Below are 12,880 nucleotides of genomic sequence, written 5' to 3' on the forward strand. Positions count from 1 at the left end.
CCCACAGACACAACAGTGCGGCGAGGGCCAGACAAAGGGGTGGGGGCAGGGGCTAGGGGAGTGGGCAAAGGGGCAGGAGGAAATGGGAACATCTATAATGTCAACAATAAAAGTAAAGTAAAACACATTATAAACTAAAAAAAGTTATAGGCCTTATTCTAATCTAACTCAACAGCCCCACATTCATATAACATTAATGAATATTTTCTTTCTTACATTTTCTCCTACTTGACTCCCTAAACTTAAAAAGGCAACTGTAAGACCCTTCCACCTCTTTGAGGAAAGAGGTAGTGTTAAGTAAAAAGAAAAACTATACCCCGTTATTAAACCTGAAAGTATTTCCGATTTAATCTGCATAATCAAGTACAGTTTTATGCCCTGTCGGTGGCGGTGTCAGGGCAGGGTCCTCCATCAGACCCCGCGAGCCAGCCCCGCGCCGTCGAGCTCTGAGTCCACACTTCCCGCGACCGGGCCGAGGCCGCGGGCTCCAGGTCCAGCCGACGCCGGCCCCAGGGTAACGCTCGCGCGCTTTCTCCGCTCCGCCAGGCGCCGGGTGGAGGTGCGAAGCCACAAGGGCTGAGATGAGGACGACGAGGGCGGGGTGACTGCCGGGGTGCTCTAGGCATCTCGCGGTCCGAGGGTGAAGGGAGCCGAAAGCTTCTGCGCTCCAAAGTCCCTGGTGTCCTCCCCGCGCCACCCGCCGGAGCCTCAGAGAGCCACTGACGGACTCGCGGAGGAACAGGACCCGCGCGCGCCCGGCTCGGCTTCCCCAGCCACCCCTCCTCCCTGCCCTTCCCCTCCCCTCCCCTCGGCTCCCATCCCGCCCCGCCCCGCCCTTCCCCTCCTCGCCTCTAGCTTCCGCGCACGCCCCGCCCCGTGAGCTGCCACGTGAGGGAGTCTACTCCACAGCCTATGGGCGCCAGCTCCGCCCCACGCCCCCACCTGGCTCCCTGCTCCGCGCGCCGCCACGTGACGCGGCGCACTGCCAGCCAATGAGCGCGGGCCTCGCCTCGCGCCCCGCCCCGCGCGCCGTGGCCGTTTGAAGTGACTAATTTCTGTCATATGACTGAGGCGCCCATGGGGGTGGCAGGGCGGCTCTAGAAGCGGGGGCCTAGCAAAGCACCCCGAGGAGCGACCCCGGTCTGGCCATCGCCAGCATGGCCCCTACGCTGTTCCAGAAGCTCTTCAGCAAGAGGAACGGGTCGGGCGCGCCCGGTCGGGACGCGCGGGACCCGGATTGCGCGTTCAGGTAGGGCGCTGCGGGCGGGGGGCGCGGAGCCGACGGCCCGGTGGCTCCCGGCTCCAGAGGCGCTAGGACAGTCGGTGTCCACGTCCGCGCGGCCACGCGGTGTTGGGAGCGGGACCCGGGTCGCGGTCGGAGGGGCCAGGCGGCTGCGGGCCTGCGCTGGAGGGTCCGAGCGAGGTCCTCTCTCCCCACCCCCCACCCCGGGTCGCCCCTTCCCTCTCCTCCGGGTCGGTTTGTTTACGTCCTGCTCCGGAGCTGCGCGCGCCTCTCTGCCCCTCCGGACCGAGCACCGCGGCCTGAACGTAGGGTCCACACGCTTTTCTGGCGGCGAGCGGAGTTGGGCGCGGGCTGGATTGGACCTCAGCCGCCGTCCTCCAGGCGGAGAAGTTCTCCCCTCCTCCCCGTGACCAGTCGCCCTCTGGGTGCTCGGTTCCAGCTTGGTTGGTGGTGTGGAGAGAGCTGCACGTTCTGGCCGACCGTCCGCGTGTAGGGAAGGCTGGAGGAGCGAGCGGGCAAGATGCCGTTCTTGCAGGTTTCTTGGAAACTAAAATTGGAGGTGTGCGGCTCCCGGACTGAGCGGCGTTAATGTTTTCGAAGGAAAAACGTGAAACCCAAGAGCTACGGTTCCTACTGACCAGACGGGAGCAGGACCGTAGAAAAGGACCATGGGATCATCCCCTTAGAGCTGTTACTAAAAGGCATCTTTAAAAATGGAAACCGATAGCAACATACTCTGTGATACTACATACAGGCTTTGTTAATGTTTGGTTGCAAAACCTGTTGCTGGTAGAAAAACTTTTTTAAATTGTCAAACAATGTAATAAAAACCCGAGTTCAAGGTAGAATTTAGTCGCCAAACTGCATTTGAAGAAGAGACTATGTCTTTCAAAACAGCCTTCATACTTGTGCGGTGTGGAAACTTTGTATATATAGCTAGGCTAAATGTCAAATATCACTCATACCTGGTAGGATAGTGGAGAACCCAATTGTGCAGTGGTGGTAGGAAAAAATGAGAATCTGTTAAATTTTGCAACAGGCGAAAGAGTGAAATGACTACACTGGTTTAAAAGTTTTGATGTTAGAATTATTCACTCACTCCTGCTAATGCAGGTTACATTAGGAAATATTCAGTAATACATGTGGAATTGTAGTAGTAGATGGAAAGAAATTTAACAGACTAAAGGGGAAGACAAATTTCAGCTGTGAATATTTTGGAAAAGTGCTCAGTATCCGTTTTCTAGGTTTTGGCCTTTTCTACTGGGAAACAGATGTATTACCATGCTCACTTAATGATCTTTTAAAAACGTTTCTTTAGTGTTTTCTTTTTGAAAAACGAAAGTGCAGTCTAGATAATACTGCATGGAGCCATCCAGTAAGCAAGAGTCAGTAGAAAGCAGGCTTAGGAAGGACATTAAAACAGTGTCCATTGCATAGGCTTTCTATTTCTGGGCAAAGGTTGACTTTAGGATACTCAAGTTTCCAAGGGTCTCAAGTCATTCATGTGGAAAACCATCTTCATCTCTGTTTTCTAAAAATGTGAAGTCTACTATAAAGTTGTGTAATACTACTTTAGAGTTGCCAAAGCACTTTCTCAGTAGTTATCTCGTGTGGTATTTCACAACTACCTTGTGAGATAGGACAAGTAGCAGTATAGATAACTACAGGGTCCTTTTTCTAGTGGAAGTGAGAATTATGTGTAAGCCCAGTAACTGCAGTATAATAAAGAAATGATTACTTTAAAAATAAAGTGTGTATGAGTGTACATGTGAGAAAATGAAAACTGGTTAATGTCACACAACTAGTAACCTGCAGACCTAATTAACCCCACATCTTTTTAAAAACAATTTCATTGAGCTATAATTTACATACAATAAAACAACCATTTCAGGTACATTTTGACGTGTATACAGTTATGTACCCACCACCTGTGAAGTTTTGGAACACTGGCCTCACCCAAAGAGTTCCCTCTTGCCCCTTTGCAGTCAGTCCTTAATGCCTCACCGAGGGCAATCACTGATCTGCTTTTTGTGTAATGACAGAAGTTTTGACTTTTTTAGAATTTCATATGGATGTAATCATACTGGTAATCAGGCTTGGACACAATCATTAGCAACTAACTATACCCCAGCCTCTAAGAAGTCAGTTCCTAGAGGAAGTAATACAGTGTAAGGCCCATTGGTGATAAGCTGCAATAGGACTCTGATAGGAGAGGCTTTTGATAAAGAAGCCTTGGTAGCCTTTTAATATTTTCTTTCATGATTATCCCATTGGAAAAGATGGTTAGGGATCATCCCATTCCCTTCAGTCTTCTTCACTCTTATGATCCTTCCTGCTTGTTTTATCTAAGCTACTTTGAGATGGAGGTGAGTGTGAAGGGTGTCACAGGGAGGATATTTCAGTCATTTATAGAATTAAAACAGTAGTTTGTTTTTATCCCTTAAAGAATTTTGGGAAGAAGGTGCATTTTAGCAGGTATTGCTTTATGTTTTCTCCATCAGGCTGCTTTCCAGTCGAAGTAAGAATTAAGTGTAAGCCCAGTAACTGCAGTACATATGAAATGATTGTTTTAAAAGTAAAATTCTTGAAAAAAAGTTTAATTTGCTGAAGAAGGTTGTTTCATAGTTAAATGTCTGGAGGACATAATTCATGTTTTGTTCAAACATAGTTTCTATATTTTTGTTCCTAATGCATCAACATTTGCTCATATTGTCTGTAGCAGGAATTCTTAACCTGTTGAAATAACTTAATTGGTCTTTTGCCATCACTTTTGCCTTTCTCCAAACTATTCTCATTACTTTACCCTTAAAGAAGTGCAAATTCTGATCATGATCAGCGGGCAAAAGAGTATAAAAGTTAATATCTTCATTTCAGTTATTTTAAGAATTCAGAAAGATAAGTTACATTAAGTACTTAATGCAGTGCTTACCACATGGCTTTCAGGAACCAGAAGTTGTTGTTAATATGATGATTTCATGGTTATGTAAAACCATTCAGTTTAGGCTCAAACTCCTTAAAGTGGTGCTATATGGTGGTGTGTGGCTTTTGCCAAGTCTCTAGTTTTGACTTTAAAAAAATTTCCATAAAGTAATTTTTTTAAAACATAGCCATTATTCTATTATTATACTTAAAAAATTTTAAATATCATCTATTCTTAGTCTACATTCAAATTTTCTTGATTGTCTCAAAATGTCTTTTTATAGTAGGTTTGTTTGAATCAGAATCTTGAGTGAATATTGCATTTGCATTTATGTTGTTTAAATAATTTTTATTCTATGACATCCCCGTTCCCTTTAAATGTGATTTGTTATTGAAAGTGGGCTATTTATCCTGTAATATTTTCCACACTCTCTATTTTGTTGTTTGCTTCCTTATAGTTTCCTTTAGAATTCAGTGGTTCCCAGCAAATAGTGTTTTAATAAGCCCCTTCCAGCTGATTCTGATGCTCAACTATGAGATCCACTGTTATAACCTATTCTCTATTTCCTTCAGACTGGAAGTTAGAAACTTTGTTAGATTTAGATTCAACTTTTTTTAAATAAAAATATCCCATAGATGTAGTTGTATACTTCCTATCCATTAGAGTTACATAATGTCCGGTTGTCCCACTGTTAATGATGTTAAAGATTGATTAGTGATTTCAGCCTTATTCTTTACTATAAAATTCTCCTTTCACTAATGATTTTACCATCTTTTGTTGACTTTTGCCAGAATTCATATCTTGTTAGGGGTTGTGACATGATGATATCCTGAATCTTTAATTCTTTCTGGGTTTATTTCCTAGAAGAACTTTTCTTTGATTAAATACTTTGTTACTCTTTGCCACAGGTGAGACAGCATAAAAGTGTGATTGTTTTCCTTTATCATTTTTTCAGAATAATTTATAATGAATTGTTTAGTGAAGGTTTTCATTTTAATAATCATTTTATTATCATCATGAGTTCCTGGATTTTAATGTATTAATCCATTATAGTCAAATTGTCCCATATTTGGCCATTGGAAGACTTCGAATTTATGTGCCCTTTTGATGTGATCTCATTAGCCTTTGATAATGTCTCGCTTCTTTTTGGCCTTAATTCCCATCTCCCTCTCCTGTGGTTTTATTACCTGGGACTTATGTTAGATTCTGGGATGTGTCATGCTGTGCTGTTTCCCTGTTCTTGGTATAGTCTTCTGTACCTTTTCATTTAGTTTTTTGTTGTGATGATCTGCATTATCCTACTTATCCTTCTTTCTCCAGGAAGCCTTTTCTGATTTCTCCCAGACTGAGTTGGGTTTCACTGTAATTTCTTCCATAGCTTATTTCCTTCTGTGACATTTATCACAGTTGTCATTACATTGTCTGCATCTCTCTTCTTTACTTGAGAGCGCCCTTCAACTTCAAGGTGTATTTTGGAGTTAGAACTCTTTGGAACCACCTGATGGGTTGTTTGTGGGGAACAGATACATACGTTTCTGTCTGGAGTAGTTATGTGGACACGAATTTCTGAGGGAGAATATAATATTGTGGAGGTCTATCTTGGAACACCCTCTCTCCTATTTTCTATCAGAGCACACTGCTTATAGCCTTCATAGCCCTTTTTACAATTTATCTGTTTTCCCCGAGCGCATATTGTTGTGCCGGTGTACACAATGCCTGAGTATATGCTTACTAAATATGTGTAGAATGAATATATGAAATTATTTTGAGGGCAGATGGAGAGAATCAAAAGTTCTGTTTTGGACATTTGGTCTAGTTTTAATTGCTAATGAAATACCCACTAAGAGATATCTAGTTGACAGATAATAAAGTAAATCTGGAGTTCACAGTAGAATTGGGACTTACTGTCAATATTAAAACTAAGGAAATGCATGAGATTATATAGAAAGAAGGTGTGGACAGATAATTGGAAAAGAATAGGACTTTGCTCTGAGAAATGAAAAATGTACAGATGTGAGAGAGGAACGTCTATGAAGAAGGAATGGCCAAGAGAGAGAGGGGAGAGCCAGGGGTGTGTGTGGTATTAGGAAAGTTTAGAAAGGGAAGTGTTTCAAAAATGATGGAATGATGAACTGTTTTGTATGCTGATTGCTGATAGGTCTTGTGAGATGAGAAACAGAAAAGTATCCATTGGATTTGTCAAGTTGGAGATAATTGGTGATTTTAATGTGTGTTTTTTTTGAGGAGGCATACTTCTGGAGTGAGATGGATGTGGAGTAAACGAGAGCTAAGGAAATGGCTTCACTCTTAAAGCATTCTATTTCTGTAGGAGAAACAGTCTGTAGTGCTGAATTATTTTTTTCTCTTTCAGTATTCTGATTTTATTTCACATTTTGAGCTTCTGAAGTTCTTAAAAACCAGCTTCTTTTTTTTAAAAAAAATCTTTATTGTTGACAGTATTATATATGTCTCCTAAAAGCTAGCTTCTTAATATTGTCAATACCTGTAAGAGTCATATTTCAGAAGTTTTTAAAAATTCTTTATTGTTAAAAGTATTACATAAGTCTCCTTTTCCCCCCATTGTCCTCTTCCCAGCTGCTCCCACCCTTTAGCACATGCCCTCACCCCCCTACTGTCTGTGAGAAGTTTTGTTTTTTCAATGTGATTTTTAGAGGGTGTCCCAAAATTCACGCAAGAAGTAATTTTGATAGAAAACACAGGTTTATAATTAAAATTGTAAATTTTTCCATGACCGTTTTGATAAATGTGGCTGAATTTCGTTGTTACAGCGCTCAATTTCCTCCTTCAAGGCGTGGGTGGTTGTGGGCTTGTTGGCATAAACCTTAGACTTCAAAAAACACCAAAGAAAAAAGTCCAACGGCGTTAAATCGCATGATCTGGGCGGCCAATTCTGATCACCAAAACGGGAAATTACATGACCAGGAAATGACTTATGCAGTAATTGAATTGTTTCTCAGGCTGTTTGACATGTGGCACTGTCTTGTTGAAACCACATGTCATCCACATCCATATCTTGCAATTTAGGCACAAAAAACTGGATTATCATATCGCGATAGCGAGCACCATTAACTGTTATTGCCTGAGCAGCCGCATTTCGGTCATGGAAAATTTCAACAAAAGAGTGTGTATGTGCCAACAAAGCCGTGGAGGCCATTTACCTGATATGCTATTCCATACATAACCCTATACTGTATACTTTATGAATCAATAAAAAATTTACAATTTTTAATTTTAAACCTGTGTTTTCTATCAAAATTACTTCTTGCGTGAATTTTGGGACACCTATTATAAAGATTTGCTGCATTTACAAGGGCTTTTGTTATTTTTATAATACTACCCCTCCATAAATTATACCTTTTAATCTTATATTAGAAATAATGGTTATAATCTTTACAGAGAATCCTGTATGATCTTATCTTATTAAAGTAGAAAATTGAGAGTTATAAGTAAATACATGTCAATAATCTGTGGTATCAATAGTTATTTGTAAGTGTTTAATTTTGCAGTAAGAATTGCAAATATATTTTATTAATTTGATTTGCTTTTCTATCTCTAAGTAGTGCTGTTAAATTTTTTAGAACCATGTTTATTGAAAGAAAATAGGTTAGTGAAAAATACAGCTTCAATAGTTTTAAAACTTGAACCTCATTTCATACTAATATAATAATTATTGTCTTAAATCTGATGAGTTTAAATTATCCTTTAGAAAATATTTGCCTTAAAAAAAGCTTTCCTGTATAAAAAGTAACAGAACTTCTTTATTTAAAGGAGCCTTAAACCGTTCTCACATGGTCCTCTGTTCCTGTTCTTGGCACTAATGTGCTGTTAGTCTACCATGTTGAAAAATCAGAGAATCATCTTTTACAAAATCCAAACTCCTAAATCTGGTATGTCATTTTCTTCTGGAGGTATAGCTTTGTGTGTTGGACCAGAGTTCAGATTCCTGCCCCAATAGTTTCTGTAAATATAACCTTGGGAAGCAGTATGTTGTCATTAAAGTTTGGCTATATATGTGCATGTCAGTGAGGGAGTGGATGCTAGAGATACAGTCTGTCCCATCTTAGAGTTTTGTGATTTTTAAATCCTCACAGAGGATATGTTTTCATTGATTTGAGAGAAAGAGAGGGAGAGAGAGGAGGAGAGAAGAGATAACGACTGCTTCCTGTACATGCCCCGACCAGGAATCGAACCTGTGATACTTTGGTGCAGGGGACCACGCTCCAACTGAACCACACTGGCCAAGACTAGAGTTGTTTTGAGTATTAAATGACATGGGAAGCACTCAGATGTCAGAATTCCTTCTCAAATTTCCTCTTCCCTCAGTTTATCCTTTCTGGTCTTCTAATTTTTCCTCTAGTTATGGATTCTGAACCATACTAACATTTCTTGAGAATAATCTGGTTCATGTATTTGCACACTACTTATAATAATACGCTACGACACATCTTTTTTTAAAAAATTTTTGTTGGAAGTATTACTTATGTTCCCCCTCCTCCTTTCCCCCCATTGATCTCTTCTACCCCACAACGCATCTTTCTTTAAAGTCTTAATAGAACTCATGGTTTCTCTGTATTTCCCTATCATGGCAGTTATTTTCTTATGTTGTAGTTGCTTGTTTATGAATCTACTATAAGCCCAGTGCACGGATTCATGTACCAGTAGGGTCCCTCGGCCTGGCCTGTGGGAATGAGGACGAAACAGACTCTCTGACATCCCCCGAGAGGTCCTAGACTGTGAGAGGGTAGTTCTCGGGTGATGCAACCCGAAATAGGGCTCCCTCCTCTGATTCCTGGTGCGTCACCCGAGGACTGTAGCTGCCAAGTCACCGCAGCTTGGCAGCTCCTGCACTGAGCATCTGCCCCCCTGGTGGTCATTGTGCATCATAGCTACCAGTCAAACGGTCGAACAGTCAGATGGTCACTTAGGCTTTTATATATATATATATATATATATATATATATATATATATATATATATATATACACACACACACACACACACACACACACACACACACACACACACACACACACACACACACACTAGAGGCCCGGTGCACAAAAATTTGTGCACTCGGGGGAGTCCCTCAGTCCGGCCTGTGCCCTCTCGCAGTTTGGGACCCCTCGGGGGATGACCACCTGCTGGCTTAGGCCTGCTCCCCCGGGGGGTTGGGCCTAAGCTGGCAGTCAGACATCCCCCTGGCAGCCCGGGAGCCCTCGGGGGATGTCCACTTGCCAGCAGGGAGCAGGCCTAAGCTGCAGTCAGACATCCTTAGCACTGCTGAGGAGGCGGGAGAGGCTCTCACCACCACGGCTGTACTGGCAGCCATTAGCCTGGCTTGTGGCTGAGCAGAGCTCCCCCTGTGGGAGCTCACTGACCACCAGGGGGCAGCTCCTGCATTGAGTGTCTGCCCCTGGTGGTCAGTGTGTGTCATAGTGACCAGTCATTCCCAGTCGTTCTGCTGTTAGGGTCAATTTGCATATTACTCTTTTATTATATAGGATAGAGGCCTGGTGCATGGGTGGAGGCTGGCTATTTGCCCTGAAGGGTGACCCGGATCAGGGTGGGGGTCCTGCTGGGGTGCCTGGCCAGCCTGGGTGAGTGGCTGATGGCTATTTGCAGGCTGGCCACAGCCCCATCAGGGTGGGGGGTATTGCTGGGGTGCCTGGCCAGCTGGGTGAGGGGCTGATGGCTGTTTGCAGGCTGGCCACAGCCCCGTCAGGGTGGGGGGTATTGCTGGGGTGCCTGGCCAGTCTGGGTGAGGGGCTGATGGCTGTTTGCAGACTGGCCAAGCCCCCCAGCGGGAACCCTCACCCCATGAGGGTGTGGCCAGCCTGGGTGAGTGGCTGATGGCTGTTTGCAGACTGGCCAAGCCCCCCAGTGGGGACCCTCACCCCATGAAGGTGTGGCCATCCTGGGTGAAGGGCTGATGGCTGTTTGCAGGCTGGCCATGGCCCTAGCCACCCAAGCTCCCAGTGAAGGCTGGCTGGAAGCAGTTATCTGGGATTTATTTATCTTCTATAATTGAAACTTTGTTGCCTTGAGCAGAGGCCACAGCCAGCCAGGGCAGGGGGGAAGCTCGGCTTCCTCCATCGCTGGGGCAACCAAGCCTCCTGCTTGCTCCAGCTCTGTGGCTGCCGGCCGCCATCTTGGTTGGGTTAATTTGCATATAGTTGCTCTGATTGGCTGGTGGGCGTGACTTGGGCATAGCAGAGGTGTGGTCAGTTTGCATGTTTCTCTTTCATTAGATTAGACTAGTAGACTAGAGACCCAGTGCACGAAATTTATGCATTGGTAGGTTCCCTAGGCCTGGTTGGTGATCAGGCCGGCTGCTGGCCAGGGCCTTCCTTCACTTTGTGCTGCTCCCTGGTGGTCAGCGCATGGCATAGCAAGCAATCGAATTCCCGGTCTCCCAGTCAAACTCCCGCAGGGACAATTTGCATATTAGCCCTCTATATATTTAGAATATATAGATATCCATCACTAGATTGTAAGTTCCATAAGAGCATAGTCTTTAACTTGTTCAGTGCTGTATTCCTGGTGCTTGGTTCACAGAAGGCATTCAGTAAATATTTGATGAATGTATGAATGAATGAATAAAAATAGTCACTGAGCCCTGGCCAGTTGAGCATTGTCCCATGCATCAAAAGGTCACTGGTTTGATTCCCAGTCAGGGTACATGCCTGGGTTGTGGGCTTGATCCCCAGTAGGGTTGTGCAGTAGGCAGCCAATTGATGGTTCTCTCTCATCAAAGTTTCTCTCTCTCCCTCCCTCTCTCCCTCTCTCCCTTTAAAGTCAATAAAACCATATTTTTAAAAAGTAAAAATAAGTGTCCTGAATGTTAGAAGAAAAGTCACTGAATGGAAAAAACATTTTCATTCATTTAACAGAGGTGTATCTGTTTTATTTGCCTAAAGTAATTATTCACTTAAATGAGTAATTTAAGCAGGTTTTTACCAATTTAAAGGAAAATTTCATTGTTATTTTTATGCTTTTAAGATGGCAAGGGTGGTTTGATTTTCCAGAAATAGATACTCCATTTGCATTTCTTATAACACTTCATACTTTCCCTATCACTTACTAACCCTAACAGTGGGGCCTTGACTTACGAGTGTCCCGACTAACGTGTTTTTCGAGATACGAGCTGTCTCTTGGCCGATTTTTTGCTTTGAGTTGCGAGCTAAAATTCGGGTTACGAGCCAGCTTTAGATACCCCACCGCTAGTTGGCACAGCGAACATCACAGTGAACGCCACAACATCAGCCCAGCATCACATGTCATTGTAATGGTGAAAATTGATTTGACATACGAGTAATTTGAGTTACGAGCTCCGTCACGGAACAAATTAAACTTGTAAGTCAAGGCCCCACTGTAATTAAAATAACAGGTTATTTTTGTTATTAATTCACTGGTTGTTTTTTTTTAAGAATCCTCACCCAAGGATATTTTTTTCATTGATTTTTAAAGAGAGTGGAAAGGAAGGGGGGAGGAAAAGAGGGAAGGACCGAGAGAGAGAGAGAGAGAGACAGAGACAGAGACAGACAGACAGACATTGATTGGTTGCCTCCCTATGCGCCTTGTACTTGGCTGGGATTCGAACCCATGGCCCTTGGTTGTGCAGGCCCACCCTCTAACCACTGAGTCGCAGGGGCCCGGCTTCATTGTTATTTTTTTATTAAAAAATATTTTGACTGGTTTTTAGAGAAGAGAGGAAGGAAGAGGGATAGAGAGAGAGAAACAGCAATAAGAGAGAAACAGCAATAAGAGAGAAACATCAGTTGGTTGCCTCTTGCATGCCCCCTACTGGGAATCAAGTCCACAATCAGGGCATGTGCCCTGACCAGGAATCCAACTGGTGACCTCTTGTTTCATGGCACTATGCTCAACCACTGAGCCACACCGGCTGGGCTTCACTGTTTATTTTTAGTAAATTTTAGCGAATAGGCCATATGTTGGAAAGAACACTAGTAATTTTGCTGGCATTAATAAATATTGCATATCTACAACTTTGGTCTACATAGAAATCTATGAGTCACCACTCATAAACAGTTTTGAGGAATGATCGGCACGTGATCATACCCCCATCACACCCAGTAATTGGTTCTGTTGGTGACTTTCTGCAGCATTTTTAATTCGGGATGTTCTGACTATGTGCTAAGCCATGCCCCAGCCATGTGCATTTGTTTACTCAGGGTGACGGGAATGTACCCATTTACTAGACATATTTACTATAAGTTTAAAATTACAATAATACATATAGAAAACTTTTCTGTGAAATTAAATTTTTCATACGTACTTAAATTTAATTACACAAATGTGTCTACATAAGTAAAAACAGGTAAACTTGTCAATTTTTAACATGCATTAGGAAAAAAATTGGACTTTTGGCTTTAACGGACATCCCCTTGCCCCAATTAGTCCATTATATCGAGGTTTACTGTATTTACTTTTATATTTACAAATCATATGAGTGTACTGTTTGTTAAGAAACGTATTCATCTTAGGCATTATGTAGTAATATCCTGTATTGGTAAAGTTTTAGGTCTTAAACATATACACATGCACACACTCACACATACCCTTCCCCCTTCGTTCTGCCAATATTACAATGTTTGGTTATCTTAATAACATGATCAAGGTTAGCTATATATACTACTATATTGTAAATGTTCACCACTGAGCTAAGTATATTTTAT

The 12,880-nt window shown here is 43.0% G+C and overlaps 1 protein-coding gene across 5 annotated transcripts in view; it reads left to right on the forward strand.

The window, feature by feature from the left end:
• Positions 1-1,062: 1,062 nt before the first annotated feature.
• FNIP1 (folliculin interacting protein 1) overlaps positions 1,063-12,880 on the forward strand; it is a 95,944-nt gene continuing 84,126 nt past the window's right edge. For 2 of the 5 annotated variants that reach the window (XM_036312338.1, XM_036312337.1), the window contains exon 1: positions 1,064-1,249. In XM_036312338.1, the coding sequence (XP_036168231.1) occupies positions 1,158-1,249 (92 nt within the window). In that variant the 5' untranslated portion in view covers positions 1,064-1,157. Of the gene's footprint in view, positions 1,250-7,890; positions 8,072-12,880 lie in introns of those variants that run through there. The other 3 variants (XM_036312335.1, XM_036312345.1, XM_036312341.1) reach the window with 3 other exon arrangements.

Source organism: Myotis myotis, unplaced genomic scaffold, assembly GCF_014108235.1.
Source record: "Myotis myotis isolate mMyoMyo1 unplaced genomic scaffold, mMyoMyo1.p scaffold_m19_p_6, whole genome shotgun sequence".
Classification (NCBI taxonomy): Eukaryota; Metazoa; Chordata; class Mammalia; order Chiroptera; family Vespertilionidae; genus Myotis; species Myotis myotis.